Source organism: Prionailurus bengalensis, chromosome E4 (genome assembly GCF_016509475.1).
Source record: "Prionailurus bengalensis isolate Pbe53 chromosome E4, Fcat_Pben_1.1_paternal_pri, whole genome shotgun sequence".
Classification (NCBI taxonomy): Eukaryota; Metazoa; Chordata; class Mammalia; order Carnivora; family Felidae; genus Prionailurus; species Prionailurus bengalensis.
The window spans coordinates 7,840,338-7,860,004 of record NC_057360.1 but is presented as its reverse complement, the minus strand read 5'-3'; the positions used below and the strand labels follow the sequence as shown (position 1 = coordinate 7,860,004).

The 19,667-nt window shown below is 37.0% G+C and overlaps 1 protein-coding gene across 1 annotated transcript in view; it reads left to right on the top strand.

Moving 5' to 3' along the window:
- The window catches only part of WDR64 (WD repeat domain 64), a 150,295-nt gene that overhangs the window by 34,131 nt on the left and 96,497 nt on the right, over positions 1-19,667 (top strand). The window contains exon 8 of the mRNA XM_043568636.1: positions 3,541-3,675. Coding sequence (XP_043424571.1) covers positions 3,541-3,675 — 135 coding nt within the window. The remainder of the gene's footprint in view (positions 1-3,540; positions 3,676-19,667) is intronic.

Here is a 19,667-nt window from a genome sequence, read left to right as displayed (position 1 = left end):
AGAATTTCATTCCACGAGAAAGTCGGGATAGAAGGAACATACTTAAACATCATAAAAGCCATTTATGAAAAGCCCACAGCTAATATCATCCTCAATGGGGAAAACCTGAGAGCTTTCCCCCTGAGATCAGGAACACGACAGGGATGTCCACTCTCCCCGCTGTTGTTTAACATAGTGTTGGAAATGCTAGCATCAGCAATCAGACAACAAAAGGAAATCAAAGGCATCAAAATTGGCAAAGATGAAGTCAGGCTTTCATTTTTTGCAGATGACATGATATTATACATGGAGAACCCGATAGACTCCACCAAAAGTCTGCTAGAACTGATACATGAGTTCAGCAAAGTCACAGGATACAAAATCAATGTACAGAAATCAGTTGCATTCTTATACACTAATAATGAAGCAACAGAAAGACAAATAAAGAAACTGATCCCATTCACAATTGCACCAAGAAGCATAAAATACCTAGGAATAAACCTAACCAAAGATGTACAAGATCTGTATGCTGAAAACTATAGAAAGCTTATGAAGGAAATTGAAGAAGATACAAAGAAATGGAAAAACATTCCGTGCTCATGGGTTGGAAGAATAAATATTGTCAAAATGTCAATACTACCCAAAGCTATCTACACATTCAATGCAATCCCAATCAAAATAGCACCAGCATTCTTCTCGAAACTAGAACAAGCAATCCTAAAATTCATATGGACCCACAAAAGGCTCCGAATAGCCAAAGTAATTCTGAAGAGGAAGACCAAAGCAGGAGGCATCACAATCCCAGACTTTAGCCTCTACTACAAAGCTGTAATCATCAAGACAGCATGGTATTGGCACAAAAACAGACACATAGACCAATGGAATAGAATAGAAACCCCAGAACTAGAAACCACAAACGTATGGCCAACTCATCTTTGACAAAGCAGGAAAGAATATCCAATGGAAAAAAAACAGTCTCTTTAACAAATGGTGCTGGGAGAACTGGACAGCAACATGCAGAAGAATGAAACTAAACCACTCTCTCACACCATTCACAAAAATAAACTCAAAATGGATAAAGGATCTAAATGTGAGAAAGGAAACCATAAAAACACTAGAGGAGAAAGCATGAAAAGACCTCTCTGACCTCAGCCACAGCAATTTCTTACTTGACACATCCCCAAAGGCAAGGGAATTAAAAGCAAAAATGAACTATTGGGACCTCATCAAGATAAAAAGCTTCTGTACAGCAAAGGAAACAACCAACAAAACAAAAAGGCAACCAACGGAATGGGAAAAGATATTTGCAAATGACGTATCGGACAAAGGGCTAGTATCCAAAATCTATAAAGAGCTCACCAAGATCCACACCCAAAAAACAAATAATCCAGTGAAGAAATGGGCAGAAAACATGAATAGACACTTCTCTAAAGAAGACATCCAGATGTCCAACAGGCACATGAAAAGATGCTCAACATCACTCCTCATCAGGGAAATACAAATCAAAACCACACTCAGATATCACCTCACGCCAGTCAGAGTGGCCAAAATGAACTAATCCGGAGACTATAGATGCTGGCGAAGATGTGGAGAAACAGGAACCCTCTTGCACTGTTGGTGGGAATGCAAATTGGTGCAGCCACTCTGGAAAACAGTGTGGAGGTTCCTCAAAAAATTAAAAATAGACCTACCCTATGACCCAGCAATAGCACTGCTAGGAATTTACCCAAGGGATACAGGAGTACTGATGCATAGGGGCACTTGTACCCCAATGTTTATAGCAGCACTCTCAACAATAGCCAAATTGTGGAAAAAGCCTAAATGTCCATCAACTGTTGAATGGATAAAGAAATCGTGGTTTATATACACAATGGAGTACTACATGGCAATGAGAAAGAATGAAATATGGCCCTTTGTAGCAACGTGGATGGAACTGGAGAGTGTGATGCTAAGTGAAATAAGCCATACAGAGAAAGACAGATACCATATGTGTTCACTCTTATGTGGATCCTGAGAAACTTAACAGGAACCCGTGGGGGAGGGGAAGGAAAAAAAAAAGAGGTTAGAGTGGGAGAGAGCCAAAGCAGAAGAGACTCTTAAAAACTGAGAACAAACTGAGGGTTGATGGGGGGTGGGAGGGAGGGAAGGGTGGATGATGGGCATTGAAGAAGGCATCTTTTGGGATGAGCACTGAGTGTTGTATGGAAACCAATTTGACAGTAAATTTCATATATTACAAAAAAGGAATTTCATTCCAATTATAATAGGTTGTTGGAGTAGAAGCTGAGACATATATTTTCTTTCTCTGAGATGTGTGTCACCTGTCAGAAAATTACATGGCCTCTTTTACATTCCTGTTTCCATTAGCCGAATGTTAGAAATTTGAGGAATCTGGGTACAGTTAAATAAATGCTAATTCACATTGGTTCTTTTGGGTGATTATTTACATGTAGATGATTTACTCATGTAGATGATCATAATGTACGTTATTTAAATTATTAAGACTGACATGTATAGATAAGCTGAGTGTTGAGGCATATTCTTACACCAAACAGTTTCTTAAACCCAACAGAATGAAAAGGATTAAGGCCAAAGGGGTAATTAAATTCTGGAGCCATCATAATGTTTTCCTGCAGTTGATATCCACACAATACATTTATATCAGATGGGTGGTGGGGGGGGGTGTGGATAGGAAATACTGGTATGCAAAATGTTGTGAAAATTAAAAAAAAAAGTAGCCATCACCCAGAGTCCAAAATTAAACGCAATCCAGTATGGAAAAAAGAAAGCTCTCTATTCTGTATAATCTCATATTGTCAAACATCCCTGCCTTGAGTTATAAACACATCCATTCCTCAACTAGAATCTAAGGAGCTTGGGAACAAGGATTTTGCCTTAGTCATCCTTATGTCCTTTTAACTGGGATATAGTAAGTGCTCAATAAGTGTTCATGAATGAGGAAACAAGTACACTGTAATATTTGAGTAAAGATAACACCAGGAAGATGGCTTCTTCCAGTTGAGGTAAGAATTTTGTCGTAAAAATTTTGGCCCGTAATGCTAAGCCTCTCACTGAAGTGTCCTGTGAACTGGTGAGCAACACTTTGGCAAGGCTGTCGCAGCTTCAGCTTCACCAGTGACTGGGACTCCAAATTTCTCAGTTTTCCAGTTCTGAAAGTGTTCATGGAAAATACGAAAGTGCATTGACTCACCTAAAACCATATGAAACACAGTCCTTTTGGATGACCAGAATTTACCAGTAACGTAAGGATAATAGTGTCCATATTGAACAAGGATTCTTCTAGAGTGTTCCTTTAATTCTGAATCTACAGCTCAAAATTTGATGATAAACTTTTATTTTTCCTTTAAATACGCCATATGATAAAAATTTAGTTAAACAGTTAAAAGTGGTATAATGCATACGATGGTCTTATACTTGCAGGCTTTACCACAGTTCAGAGTTTTGACTTGGTTAAAATCAAAATGAAATGCTTAATAGAAACTCAACATAATGTCTCTGTGTGTCTAACATAACACCTCCTTTTTTTCTTTTAATTCCCAGTGTTAAAAGGAAGCTGCATAATGACTGGGTTATGAAAATTAGATACATTGCAGCCCTAAGTTGCTTTGGGTCCTGCTCCTTAGACAGTGTTCATTCATTGGTTTTGGAATCCTTGAAGAGACTTGAGGATAATTTGTAAGTACAATAGTTTGTACACATGAACATTCTGTGACTTTCAGACCTTTTACAAGTAATAAGCCCATGACAGCATGGAGCTTTTTTAGAAAACATCAGATCTTAATGATTTCATTTGTTTGACAAGATTAGATTTTTAAGAGGAAATTGAAATCACTCATGCAAATCTGAATATGATGTGTCCTTCTCACAACAATTTTGCTCATTTGTTGTTTATTGACACATTGTATTGGAATAAATCAATACAGGTATACCTATATTTTCCCAGTATAGTTCAGTGGGTAAAACTTTACACTGTGAGGGGCACCTGGGTGGCTCAGGTTTAGCATCTGACTTCAGCTCAGGTCATGATCTCACAGTCCATGATTTCGAGCCCCACGTTGGGCTCTCTGCTGACAGCTCAGAGTCTGGAGCCTGCTTAGGATTCTGTGTCTCCCTCTCTCTCTGCCCCTCCCCCACTCACACTCTGTCTCTCTCTCTTCCTCAAAAATAAATAAACATTAAAAAAAAATTTTTTAAGCCTTTACACTTTGAAAATCATTCTTACAGGTCAATTGGCCAGCCTGTGAATATCTATAGCACAAACATCATGTTCCATGTGTAATAAATACATGAAATGGCTTTCTTATAGACAGGTGAATTTGAATAGTATGTAGCTTTATTTTTTATCTCGTTAAATATTCATTAATAACTATTAATATGTAATAACATTATAACTATATAGTACCTATGTGGGTTTCTTAAGTTTGTTTATTTATTGTGAGAGAGAACTTACATGCAAGTGGGGGAGGAGCAAAGAGAGAGGGAGGGAGGGACTCCCCAGCGGGCTCCACAATGTCAGCGAGGAGCCTGACCCAGGACTTGATCTCAGGAACCATGAGGTCATGACCTGAGCCAAAATCGAGAGTCACACATTTAACCAACTGAGCCACCCAGGTGCCCCACTGCACTACTTATGTGTTAATTACATTAATATATGCTAACTGTAAAGCAGACACTATATTTTAATTTTCAGTTTTAAAATGCATTGAGTTATATGCTACAACACGGATAAACCTCAAAAACATTATGCTAAGTGACAGGAGCCAGACACAAAAGACTGCATTTTGAATGATTCCATTTATATCAAATGTCCGGAAAAAGCAAATTTATAGAGACAGGAAGTAGATCAGTGAATGCCAGGAAGTGGCAGTGAGAGCAGGGATCCCAAGTGGGCACAAGGGATATTTTTGGAATACTGAAAATGTTCTAAAACTTATTTTGGTGATTGTTATACAGCTGTATAAATTCACTAAAAACAATTGAACCTACACATGGGCGAATTTTTATGTTTTTATATAAGGTATACTTTAACAAAACTGTCTTTAAAAATACATAGACACTTCTAGTTTCCAGTCTGGCACCTGAAAAGTTTGGAAGTCATCACTCAGCCTTAACAACAGGTAAAATAAGTAAGTAAATAAATAAATAAACCAGAAAATCAACAATTCTTCTTAAATCCATCAAAGAAGTGAAGTCACAGATCAAACTGCTGCCCCCAAATTTAGAGAGACAAACAGGTATTTACTAAGAATCACAACTTACCAGAGCAGAAATCCACAAGCAGATACCTCTAGGAAACCAACATACTGTGATAGGAAAACATACATCCCTGGGGGCTCAACATAGACAAGTCTAAGAGTTAAAACCTCCAGGGATCCAGTTATAAGGGTTCCCATACTTTTGTGCATTTTATTTCTGGGACCAGTTTCTCACAGTGAATATTGGACAAAAATCCTCTCCTGCTTCTGACAAGGGAAGAGGAAAATGCACCACATTCTGTTCTTTTTAACGAGTTCCCTTCAGCAAAACTACCGTACCAGAGCCTAAACTATTGAGGTTTTATCAGAGAAACTGATAGAGATCAGAGAAATGATCTGATCAGGGAGATCAGAAGGGAGAAGGGAAATATCCACCTCTAGCCTACTCTAGCTTTCCACAATGGAGAAGGGACATATCCAAACCTAGCCCACTCCAGCCATCCTGACCTACCTAAGGGGGAGGAGGGCTGCAGAACATTTCTGAAGTCTGCAGTTCAGAGGACAGTCTTACTAAAAGACTGAAATCTAATCAAAGGACTGTAGACCACTTCCCTTTCACCCCACCCACCTTACAACCACATTACTAAAGGATTATTTGCAGCAATTCCTTTTTTTACACAATAAATTCAGTCCTACTATCAAGAAAAAAAAAATTACGAGGCATACTAAAATGCAAAAACACAGTTTTAAGAGATAGAGCAAGCATCAAACCAAACTCAGATATAGGTGGGATGTTGGAATCAGCAGACCAGGAATGTAAAATAACTATGAGTAATATGTTAAGGGCTCTCAGGGATAAAGTGGACACAATGCAAAAAAAGATTGGGAATGTAAACAGAGAGATACAAATTTTAATAAAGAGTCAAAAAAAGGGGTGCCTGGGTGGCTCAGTTGCTTAAGCGTCTGACTTCAGCCTAGGTCATGATCTCATGGTTCGTGGGATCAGGTCCCACATCAGCCTCCGTGCTGATAGCTCAGAGCCTGGAGCCTGCTGCAAAATGGGTCTCCCTCTCTCTGTGCCCCTCCCCCGCTCTCACTATGTCTCTTTCTCTCTCAAAAATAAACATCAAAAATTTTTTAAAAAATAAAAAAGAAATGCTAGAAATCTAAAACACTAATAGAAATAAAGAATGCCTTTGACTGGATCAACAGTAGACTGACTACTTGAGGAAAGAATCTCTGAACTTGAGAATATGTCAATAGACACTTCAAAAATGATAAAACAAGGGACTTCTGGGTGGCTTAGTCGGCTAAGTGTCTGACTTCAGCTCAGGTCATGATCTTGCAGCTCACAAGTTCAAGCCCTGCGTTGGGCTCTGTGCTGACAACTCAGAGCCTGGAGCCTGCTTCAGATTCTCTGTCTCCCTGTCTGCCTGGCCCTCCCTCACTCTCTCTCTCTCTCTCAAAACTGAATAAAAACATTTTTAAAAATTAACAAATGGGGGGGCGCCTGGGTGGCGCAGTCGGTTAAGCGTCCGACTTCAGCCAGGTCACGATCTCGTGGTCCATGAGTTCGAGCCCCGCGTCAGGCTCTGGGCTGATGGCTCGGAGCCTGGAGCCAGTTTCCGATTCTGTGTCTCCCTCTCTCTCTGCCCCTCCCCCGTTCATGCTCTGTCTCTCTCTGTCCCAAAAATAAATAAATGTTGAAAAAAAATTAAAAAAAAATTAACAAATGGTAAAACAAGGATAAGAGGTCTGAAAAAAAAAAAAAAGGAAAAGAATATCCAAGAACTGTGGAACAACTACAGGAGTTGTAGCATATGCATAATGGGAATTCTAGGGAAATGAAGAGAAAAATGAAAAGAAGAAATATTTGAAGGAATGACTGAGAATTTCCCCAAATTAATGTCAGATACCAAACCACATATATAATAAGCTCAGAGAACACCAAGCATGATAAATGCCAAAATAACAACAACAACAACAACAAAAACACTGAGGCATATCATATTCAAACTCTAGAAAATCAAAGATAAAAATTTTTGAAAGAAATCAGATGGACAAAAGCACCTCACCTTTAGAGGAGGAAAGGTAAGACTTACATCCAACTTCTCCTCAAAAAAAACATGCAAGATGAAAGTGCAGTAAAATATCTGAAGAGTTGAAACAAAAATATACCAATGCAGAATTATTTTTTCTGCAAAATTATCCTTTCAAAGTGAAAGATAAATAAAAACATTTTCAGACAAACAAAAATTGAGTGAATTTGTTGCCAATGGACCTGACTTGCAAGAAATGTAAAAAGAAGTTCTTCAGAGATAAGAAAAATAATGTATGTAAGAAATCAAGACCTACATAAAGAAAGGAAGATCATTACAGAAGGAATAAGTGAAGGTAAGAATAAAAACATTTATTTCCTTACTCTTAATTTATCTAACAGATAACAGTTTGTTCACAACAATGGCAACAATGTATTGAGATATATACAAATATATATGATCAAGGTATATATAACAGCACTGACAGGAAAATTTATAGCATTAAATACATATATTAGAAAAGAAAGATCTAAAACTAATACTCTAAGTTTCCCTTAAGAAACTAGACAAAAATAGAAACTGTCCAAAGTAAGCAGAGAAAAAAAAATAAAAATTACAACTGAAATCAATAAAATTAAAAACAGGAAATCAATAGAGAAAGTCAATAAAACCAAAACCTGGTTTTTTGAAAAGATCAATAAAATTGATAAGCCTCTAGCCAGGATAACTAAGAAAAGAGAAGACACAAATTGCTACTATCAGAAGTAAAGAAAGTAACATGACTACAGATCCTATAGACATTAAAAAAATAAAGGAATATTATGACCAACTCTATGCCCACAAATTTGATAATCTAGATAAAAATGGACCAATTCCTTGAAAGATATAATCTGTCAAAACTCACACCAGAAGGTAAATAATCTGAATAGGCTTATAATTTGTTAATGAAAATGAATTAATAATAAAACATTCTAAAAGAAAAAGCATCAGGCCCATGTAGGTTTAATGGTGAATTCTACTGTACATTTAAGGAAGAAATTATACCAATTCTCTACAATCTCCTCCAGATAAAAGAAGCAGAGAAATACTTTCAGACTTGTTCAGTGAGGCCAGTTGTACCCTAATACCAAAACCAGACACAGGCATTACAAAGAAAACTACAGACCAGTGTCTCCCAGGAGTATAGATGCAAAAATCCTTGACAAAATATTAGCAAATTGAACTTAATAAGATATAAAAAGAAATATACACCATGACCAGGTATGCAAGGCTGGTTCAACATTTGAAAATTATTTAATATATCCATCATATCAACAGGCTAAGAAGAAAAATCAATTATCACATCAATAGATACAAAAAAGCATTTGAAAAAAATCTATTTATGTGAAAACTCTAAATCAAGACACAGACCTTGTATTTCTCTCTCTCTCTCTCTCTTTCTCTCTCTCTCTCTCTCTCTCTCTCACACACACACACACACACACACACACACACACACACACATCTCATAATGGGCCAAAGATGTAAATATAAAACCCAAAACTATAAAACTCCTAGATTAAAATCTAAACAATCTTAGTTTTGGCTGTGACTTTGTAGATTCAACACCAAAGGCATAATCCATGAAAGGAATGAATGATAAGCTGGGCTTCATTAAAATTAAAAACTTATGCTCTTCAAAAGACACTGTCAAGAGAACAAAAAGACAAACCATAGACTGGGAGAAAATATTTGCAAAAGGCATATCTGATAGAGGACTCTTAGACCAAGAACTCTTAAAACTCAAGAATAAGAAAACAAATTTTAAAAATGGGCAAAAGATCTAGACAGACACTTCACCAAAGGAGGTATACAGGTGGAAATAAGCACATGAAAAGATGTTCCACATTATATGTCATTAGAAAAATGCAAATTGAAGCCACAATGAATATGGCAAACCCACAGCTAATACCATACTCAGTAAAAGCTCAAAGTTTTTCCTCTAAGATCAGGAACAAAGATGCCCACTTTTGCATCTTCAACATAGTATTTGAAATCCTAGCCAGAGCAAGAAACAAGAAAAAGAAATGCCTTTTAGGCATTCAAATTGGAGAGAAAGTAAAACTGTCACTATTTCCAGATGACATGATATTATATATAGAAAGTCCTTGGGGCGCCTGGGTGGCTCAGTCGGTTAAGCGTCCAACTTCAGCTCAGGTCACGATCTCGCGGTCCGTGAGTTCGAGCCCCGCGTCAGGCTCTGGGCTAATGTCTTGGAGCCTGGAGACTGCTTCCAATTCTGTGTCTCCCTCTCTCTCTGCCCCTCCCCCATTCATGCTCTGTCTCTCTCTGTCCCCAAAATAAATAAGCATTAAAAAAAAATTTTTTTTAAGAAAGTCCTAAAGACTCCACCAAAGAGCTGTTAGAACTAATAAATTAATTCAGTAAACTACAGGATACAAAATCAATATACAAAAATCAGATGTGTTTTTATAAAATAATAATTAACTATTGGAAAGAGTAATAAGAAAATAATCCCATTTACAATTGCATCAAAAACAATGCAATACCTATGAATAAATGTAACCGAGGAGATGAAAGATTGAACACTATAAGACATTAATGAAAGAAATTAAAGAAGATACAGATAAATGGAAAGATATTCCATGCTCATGGATTGGAAGAATTAATATCATCACAATATCCATACTACCCATAGCAATCTGCAGGTTCAATGTAATCCGTATCAAAATTCCAGTGGCATTTTTTCCCCACAGAAATAGAGCAAGCATTCCAATATTTGTGTGGGACCCCAAAAGGCCCCCACGTAGGTGAATCAATCTTGAGAAACAGTAACAAAGCTGGAGGCATTATGCTCCCTGATTTCATGTTGTATTGTAAAGCTATAGTAATTAAAACAGTATGGCATAGGTCTAAAAACAGACACACAGATCAATGGAACAGAATAGAAAGCCCAGAAATAATCCCACACAAATATGATCAATTAATTGTGGCAAAGAAGCCAAGAATGCGCTATGGGAAAGACAGTCTCTTCAATAAATGGTATTGGGAAAACTGGACAGCCACATGCAAAAGAATAAAATTGGACCCCTATCTCACACCATACACAAAAATGAACTCAAAATGGATTAGAGCCTGAATGTGAGAACTGAAGCCATAAAACTCATAGAGTAAATGTAATGTAAGTAATGTAAGACATTAATCTTGGCTGTGATTTTTTAAATCTGACACCAAAAGCAAAAGCAACAAAGGCAAAAGTAAAAAACTGAGACTATATCAACCTAAAAAGCTTCTGTGCAGCAAGGAAGCCCTAAGAAAAATGAAAAACCACCTACTGAGTGGAAGAAAATATTTGCAAATCATATATCTGATAAGGGGCTAATATCTAAATATTATAAATATTTATACTTATATAAAAATATTTAATTTATGTATATAATTTATTTACATATTATATATTTATATATATTTTATATATAAAGAACTCATACAACTCAAGAGCAAAAAACAATCCAATTTAAAAATAGGCAGAAGATCTGAATAGAAATTTTTTTTCAAAGGAGACATACAGATGACCAACAGGTACATGAAGAGGTGCTCCCCATTACTAGTCATCAGAGAAATGCATATCAAAACCGCGATGAGACATCACCTCACACCTGTTGGGATGGCTAAAGTCAAAAGTACAAGAAACACCAAATGTTCGTGAAGATGTAGGGAAAAGGGAACCTTGGTGCATTATTGGTAGGAATGTAAATTGGTGCGGTCACTATGAAAAACAATATCGAAGTTCCTCAAAAAATTAAAAATAGAACTACCACATGATGCAGTAATTCCACCTCTGGGTATTTATCCAAAGAATACAAAACACTAATTCAAAAAGATAATATGCACCACCATGTTTCTTATAGCATTATTTACAGTAACCAAAATATGGAAACAAAGTAATGACCCATCGATGGATAAATGGATATGAAAATTGGTACATAAATACAATAGAATATTATTCAGCCATAAAAAGAAGGAAACCTTGCCATTTGTGACAATATGGGTGAACCTGGAGAGTTATACGAAGTGAAATAAGCCAGAAAGAGGAAGACAAATACTGGATGGTATCACTTACATGTGGGATCCCCCCCCAAAAGTCAAACTCACAAAAACAAAGAGTAGAAAAGTGGTTGCCAGGGGCTGGGTTGGGGGAAATAGAGAAAAGTTAGAAAAATGTATAAACTTGCAGTTACAAATGAATAAGATCTGAGGATGTATTGGCGACTATCATTAATAACACTATATTGTATAACTGAAATTTCCTGAAAGTAGGACTTAAATGTTCTAGAAAGAAAAAAAAGGAAGGAAGGAAGGAAGGAAGGAAGGAAGGGAGAAAAGAAAGAGGAAGGAAGAGGAGAAGAAAAGAGAATGGAAGGGAAGAGAAAGGAAGGGAAGGGAGAGAAGGGAAGAGAAGAGAAGAGAGAAGGAAGGAAAGAAAGAAAACAAAGAAAAATACTCAAAGTGATGGTTATGTTAGTGAACTGGATGGGGAGGAATATTTTCACAATGTATATACATATCAGATCAAAAAAAAAAAACCTGAAAAGATAAAAACACAACAAAAGACTAAGGGTCAAAACTTAAAACAATAAAAATCTCTTCTTGATAATTTAATTCCCTTCTTTAAAACTCATTGTAATCATTTTTTATGAGTTTCAGCTCTTCTATGTAAAGAACAAGAGATTGAGTCTCACCTATAGGACTTGGGCTTTTCCCCTTTTACATCAGGGTTAAACTAAAATACATAGTAGAAAAAATAATGAATAGTGTTTCCCTAACAAAACACAAATGGTAACTTCCAGGTCCTTCCTGGAATTTTTAACGAAATTCACAAAAAGTGAGAGAAAAAGATAGCCTCTACACATACAGGTCTAGAATTTTAATTTAAGAAACAGACTAACAAAATTAGAAATGTTATGGAAGAAGAGAATATCACATCTCTGAAATGACTGACTACCCTCCATTTTCTTGAAAGCTGTAATCTTCATGAAAGAAACATATTTTCCCATCATCCAGAAAAATATAAAAAATATTTATCTTGACGTATAATATATTGCACTGAGAAATGAATTAAAAACTTTTCACAGAACATTAAAAATAGTTTCATTTCTTAACACCAGATCTGATTCCATAAATATCATTTCTATGGCATAATTAATTTTCACTTAGTTTCTGTAACATAATTAACTACTAGTGATTACACTCTGACATTTTAAGGGGGTGCATTTCTGAAGCATTTAATTAAGAATAGATGCAACTTAATTTCTAATTGATTTTGTATTGTGTTGGCAATTCATGATACATTTATAACCATAAAGAAGCATTTGTGAAAGCACATGAAATATATGGGGCGCCTGGGTGGCTCAGTCGGTTAAGCATCAGACTTCGGCTCAGGTCATGATCTCACGGTCTGTGGGTTCGAGCCCCGCGTCGGGCTCTGTGCTGACAGCTCAGAGCCTGGAGCCCATTTCAGATTCTGTGTCTCCCTCTCTCTCTGCCCCTCCCCTGTTCATGCTCTGTCTCTCTCTATCTCAAAAATAAATAAACATTAAAAAAATGATATAATATGCCCTTATCCTTATAGTACATGTATATTCTACTTCAACATCCAGAGAAAGGATTTTCATTTCCAAGATACACAAATCTACACACGTGATTTTACCCACACAAATATTTCCAGTACATTCACCAGGGTAATTCTAACCATCAATATGGCGATCAGAAAGCTATACAGGCCATGTAGTTCAGCCTTGAATCCAGAAGTGTATCAGTAATTCAACAAATCTTTACTAAGTCAAATCTTTACTGTGGACAATACAAATTTATCTAAGTACAAATCTTTACTGTGGACAACACAAATATGTTTAAGTCGTGATCCCTGCCTTTAAATGCTTAAAATCTAGGTAAGATGACAAGAAATACAGACATAAAACCAGTGCCATGCTGGAGTCAGCTCATATCAGTTTATGAGAGCTGATGGCTAAGATTTCAGGAATTTGGCAAATTTCTTAAACACTGCCATCATTTAAAATTTATAGAAGCTCAGAATTCCAGTATATTAAAACCAAAAGCAATAAATACTCCAAGCTCATCACTTTTTATTTTACTACATTTTACTATTATGTATATCCTCAAGGATTTTATGTCCTTAAGAACATGGGAATACTATATAATAGTGTATAACTGTGTATCTTTTCCAGACTCCAAGTTCAGAGACGTCACATTACTCATTTGAAATTGGCCACCATAGGAATATTTATACAATGAAAAACAGCAAATGTTATAAACAAATGCCCTCCCCCACCTCCACTTCCCTGGCCCCTGCTGAATATTAAACATTTACCAGCACACAACTGCATAGGATAATTCACATTGCAAAGCAAAGCATGTTAATTTCAGTTGAATGGTTTATGATTATGGGCATAATAGGAGCTTAGAAAAGAGAGTGATAAATGATAGCCCTCTAGGAAGCCTATTGGAGATAAGAACAAGCCTTATATAGGGGATGATGAAAATAAATTTAGCAAAGATTCTATTAAACAAGAAAGGTCATAGCAGCTAACAATAAGCAGGCCAAGTCCATTTTTGGATGAATTAGGTGGCTTATTTCTTCTTAAAGAATATCTTTACATTGATGTGTTTAGTTGGGTATTGTCAATCTCACATTACAAAGTAGAAACCCAGGGCACCTGAGTGGCTCAGTCTGTTGATCAGGGGCCAACTCCTGATTCTGACTCAGGTCATGATCCCAGGGTCATGGGATTGAGTCCTGGGTTGGTTCCATGTTGAGTGTAGAGGTGTGCTCTTTCTCTCTCTTAAAAGAAATTAAAACAAAATGGAAATCAAAAGATTAGGCTGAATAATATTGACAAGCACCAAGAAGTTTTGTCTTCAGAATCCCTGGTGTCCCTCTCTCTGGCCTCTCTGTCTTACACTGTTGGCTCTTAAAAGCTGTGACTCTCTCTGTGCCTTCTCAATGACTTCACTGAGGCCTCTAATCCTTCATCTCCAAATTTTGTCAGTTCTCTCCTTGACTTTCTTGTCTCCCTCCTTACCTGGACCCCAGGTAAGTCATCTGAGCTCATGTATCACCAGCATTCTCTGCCCTGCACCTCATCTACCATGCACCCCATCTGTCAAGCACCAATCAGAATCCCAAACCACTGCTCCATAGAGTCCTTATTTCACCCTCTCTGTTTACCTCAGACTATCCCCACCTCCATTGATGTTGGCCCTTCATGACCACAAAACCCTAAGGCCTTTGGAGTAATTCCCAACATCCCACATCATTTGGAATTTTCTATATCCACACCTATCCTTGATCTTTCTTTTTTGTTGAAATAGAAAAGCCTCCATTGGTGGCCTTGCTTTTTTTTTTTTTTTTTTTTTTAGCTTGCTAATCTGTTTGTCCTAGTCTCTCATTTCCACCTACAATACTTAAGTCTCTTCTGATGTGAGTGATGCTTTTCTTGACCTATAACCTCCTTTGAGCTTTCATACTACACTTTCCCTGGAAAAAGTACTCCACACTCACCACTTCCACTACCTCCACATTATTTGTTCCCTCCATAACCTTTTCTCATGCAGCGTCTCCCCTTCTACTCGGTAGAAGGGACTCTCAAGTTGGCCAGTGATGTCTACATTGTCAAACCAATGGAAACTTAACATATCAGATAGCCTCAGGGCATTTGGCATTACCGATCTCACTCACCCTGAAACTCTATCCTCTTAGCTTTTGGGAAGCCAGAGTTTTCTCCTGGTATCTTATTATTCTTTTTCCTATGACTCCTCTTTTTGTATTTGCTCTTAAATGGGGTGTTCTCTAGAGTTCTGTGCTTAGCTAACTTTAATTATCACTTTCTAGGAACTTCTTGGGTGATGTTCCTATTCTCTAACATATGAACATCTATATGCTATGAAACCCAAACTATGTTGAACTTTGTACTTCGTATACCTGCTCACCATCTCCACTTGGATATTTCATAGCCCCTCAAACTCATGTTCACGACTGAACTTAAATCCTTCACCTCTTAAGCTATATATTTTACAGGATTTTTAAAATATTTTTTTTTGGTCCATCCAATTACTATGATCCATCAACTCATAGGCAGAAATCTCACAACCCCAATATGATTCCTTCCTCTGTGCCCGCAAACCACCAATCAACATATCCTTCTATGTTCTCTTATAAACACTCATTGAATCTGTCTTATCTTCTGTATCTCTATATCCCTAGGCTATCTTCAACTAGCGTCTTTCCTCAGTTTTATCCCTGCCAAGACTATTGTCCCTTAATCTTCCAGAGTATTCTGATAAAGATGATATCCAGCCATCTCAATAACTTTCACGTTTTCCATCCCCTGCCATAGCATCTCCATGGTCTAGTCTCTTCCAGCCTCTCTACCTCATCCCCTTCACTGCCTTTCACTGCCTTGTACTTAAGCCCCTGTAACTCTGAGTTCGTGGCTGCTCTCAGGGTAGGAGCATGTACATGCTGGGATTTTATACCTGTTTGGTGCCTTAAATACTCTCCCCTCTCTTCCTCTTACTTCTATTCCCTCAACCTCCATAATCCTTTTGTTTGTTTGTTTGTTTGTTTCATGGAAAAGAGGAAAGTTTTTTGTTTTTAACTTTTTTCCAATTTTATTGAGGTATAATTGATCCCATAATCCTTCAAGGATCAGTTGATACCAACTCTAGGAAATTTTCCTGACCTTCTCCCAGAACCTCCTTTCCCAACTGATTTAGGTATCCTTTATGTGCCTCAGTCTTTTTATTTATCTTTTAATTATGATTAAGGGTGTGCCTTCTCAAGACACTAAGTCTGTCGAGAGCTATTACTATATCTAACATTGTCTAACCAATTGTCCTATAATTTGAGGAATTTGATGAAACAAGAAGAAGCTCCAGAGTCTGGATCTTCATTTGTTCAGTAAATACTTACTGATGAGTTACTATATTTGAGGCATTGTACTCTGTGCTGGTAATTTAAAGATGAATAAGACTGGTTCCTTGATCTTGTATCTGATGAGAGAGAAAACAAATAGATTCCCACAGAGGCTGATAAGTGTCATGATACAGATATTAGAGAGGTGTATGGGAGCAGAAAAGAGTTCTTAGAGCATCCTACATAGGAATTTGAAGGGAGAAAAATTGGGGAAGTCTTCCTGAAGAAGGGCTCATGCATGCTGAGTTTTGAAGACCTGATAACAATTAGCCAGGCAAAGCTATTGCATTGAGAGTGGATAAATAGCCCCATTAAAGAAATGACATTTACAAAGGTGTGGAAGTGGAAAAGAAAATGGCGAGTTCTAGAAACTGTAAGTGGATCAATATTATTGAAACACAGAGAGGGAGAAGTGTTGGGAAAGATGAGGAGGGACAGGGAAAAAATGAAAAAGCCAGTATATTATGCTGAAGAGTTGGAATATTAACCTGAGAGCTATAGGAAGCTATTGAATGCTTTGGCAAGCAGAATGGTCAAAGAAGTATTTTTGACAGACCACCTTAGCAACACGATGGAGAATGGATTGGGGAAAGGCAAGTTGGAAAGGAGAGAACTGGGAATATAGGGTAATAATTCAGAAAGGAACTGATGAGAGCTTGAACTTAACCAGTGGAAATAAAAATGGAGAGAGAAGAGATTCATGTAAAATTGATAAGAATTGGTGACCTACTGGATAAAAGAAATAAAGAGAGAAATCTAAATTTCATTTTTTCATTTGTAACAATATTCATTGAACGACTATTATAGACCAAAAACTGTTCCAAGAATTGATATAATGGTATACAAAAAAGATCAACTCTCTCCTCTCCTGGAGCACATATCCAAGTGGGAAAGACAATCCTATAAATAATAGAAATTTAGGAAATGAAGTAAGGTTGCAGGATAGAGTGACTGCAGATAGTATTTTTGATAGGATCATCAGGAGACACTGCTCTGAGGAGCTAACATTTGAGCAAAGAACTGAATGAGGTGAAGAGCAAATCATCCAAGATCCAGAGGAAATCTTAGGGCAGTAGCCGGCTGCTGGGTTTCTGTCTGGGAGGTCCATTTGCATGGCTAAGCTATTTATTAAGAGAGAATGTTAGTAAAGGAATAAGTTTATGAGGAAGCAAATGACTTCTAATGTCACTTCTGCCACTTATTTCTTGGCCAAGTGGTCTTGGGAATGTTACTTATCTGAACCTCAACAGCCTCATTAAAGAATGGGGAAAATAGTAACTTTGTTACCTCCCAGGACTTTTGCACTGCTCAAATGAGCTGAGATGAGTGAAGGTCCCTTGAAACTGTAAAATACTGTAATAATTTAAAGGTTTATTATTTGCTTATAGATGTTCATGCTCTTTCACAAAGAATTGATTTTTAAAGAACACTTTGATTTCCATGCACTGTCAAAATCCATAATAATAACAATACTGGGAGGGAAAGAAAAGACTCATATTTTTCCTTGGGGAACAAGTTATGATGGGGCACATATTCCCTTTTTCAAAAGCTTAGGATCTATCTATCAAGTGGTGATTCTTGTGTTAGATTTTAAACAAGATGGTAATCTTCCTGATCTCATTTAGATTGTATACCTTCTTTTTGTGAGGGAAAATATGCCCTTCAACTAGCATGATTCTAAGCCAATCTAATTTCTTTTCTCCCCCAGTGGAGTAACCTCAAGAGCAGGACTAAGTTGTTTATATTCTCCTTCACTTATTGTATTCCTTTTTATCCTGGATTCCAATCCATTTTCCCATGTATGTATGCACAGACACACACACACACACACACACACACACACACGCACATGCACACACACAACACCATTCTATTGGGTTCAATGTATCTTTTTGTTTATACATTTTCTTCAAAATCTATATTTGTATGTATTTCTAATTTATGTAATGGTATTATAGGGAATTTAAATTCCTTGTCTCCACAGTGTTCCATAGATTTGGTACTTAGTAGTCATAAACAGATCGCTAGAAGATTTTATTTTCAAACTAGCCAATACTTCTGGTCTTTGCTCTGAAATCATCTATTTTGCAAGAGTCAGGAGTTTGTCTTTGAGCCCAATTCTGAGCTTCCTAGTATTTACCATAACTTCTGGAATGTGGCTGATGATACATTCAGCCTGAAGGAGTCAGGAAACTGAGATAAAAATACTCAGCCAACCTCAGCAAACGGTGATCATCGATCCATTCAGTAAGATTATGGCTGAATTTTTCAACTATTTCCTTGGGCCACTCTCCTAAATCTAGAAGCTAAAGAGATTTCTCAAGTGATACAGTATAATAATGTTTTCCTGAACTGTCGGTGCCACTGGAGAGTCATCTCAATAGAAGGAGAGTCAGGTCCATTTCATCCCTAGATTCAACATATTCTTATTTCTGCAATTTCCTATAATGAGTCTTAAGTTGAGCCCGATGAAACTGCGATTATCCTAATACGTAATTGGCCAGCTGTTAAAATGGGAGCTAGCACAACTCCCAAGAAGGCAGGAAAAAACTCCTCTCAAAAAAATTTCCATTTCAAACATGATTACCATTTTGGTTATAATTTTGTATGGTAATTTCACAAATGGAGTTTTGTACCAGCAAGAAAATGAACATCTGCAATTAATTATACCATGTAAAGCATATGGGCCTGTTGCAAGACATAAGTTGAACCTTTAACCCTTCGATAGCTTGACAACTTCCCAGAGATGAACAACTAACTATTCAGCATTACTTTTTCTCAGTTACCCAACTCAGAGGCAGGTTTTTATACTGGGACGTATATACTGCCTCATAATAGGGTCGCTGTGGACCCAGACAAAGCTGGTTTCCATCCTAGTACAACTAGCTTTCTGAGCACTGAACACTGTGAACACAGTAACATTACCTCTTCTTAATCTGTTTCCCCATCATTAGATGGGAATGAATGTACCTACCTTATAGTCTTAGGAAAATGACCTAAGTTAACTCATGTAAAGTGAGTACATGGTTAGTACTCAATAAATGTAAGTTCTTTTTTTGTTCCCTTTGTAAAGATGCTGAAAAGCAGCAAAAAATGAGTGTGAATACTAAGAACAGGTGAAGCTACCTGGAGCTGTCATGGTTTGGGCCTTGTGCTCCGGCATTGAGAGTAGGGGTCATAAAACCACAAGGACCAAAACCATTAGGCCATCTGTTTTTGTTACATCTGCAAACCAAAAATTATTTTTACATTTCCAAATTGTTGAACAAGTCAAAGGGATGACCCATTTCATGACCCATGAAAGTTATGTGAAATTCAAATTTCTTTGCTCATGAAGTAGTATGGGAATACAGCCATGCTTACTCATTTATGTATTATTTATGGCTGTTTTCATGCCACAGTAGCAGAGTTGAGTAGTTGTGACAACAGAGACTATAT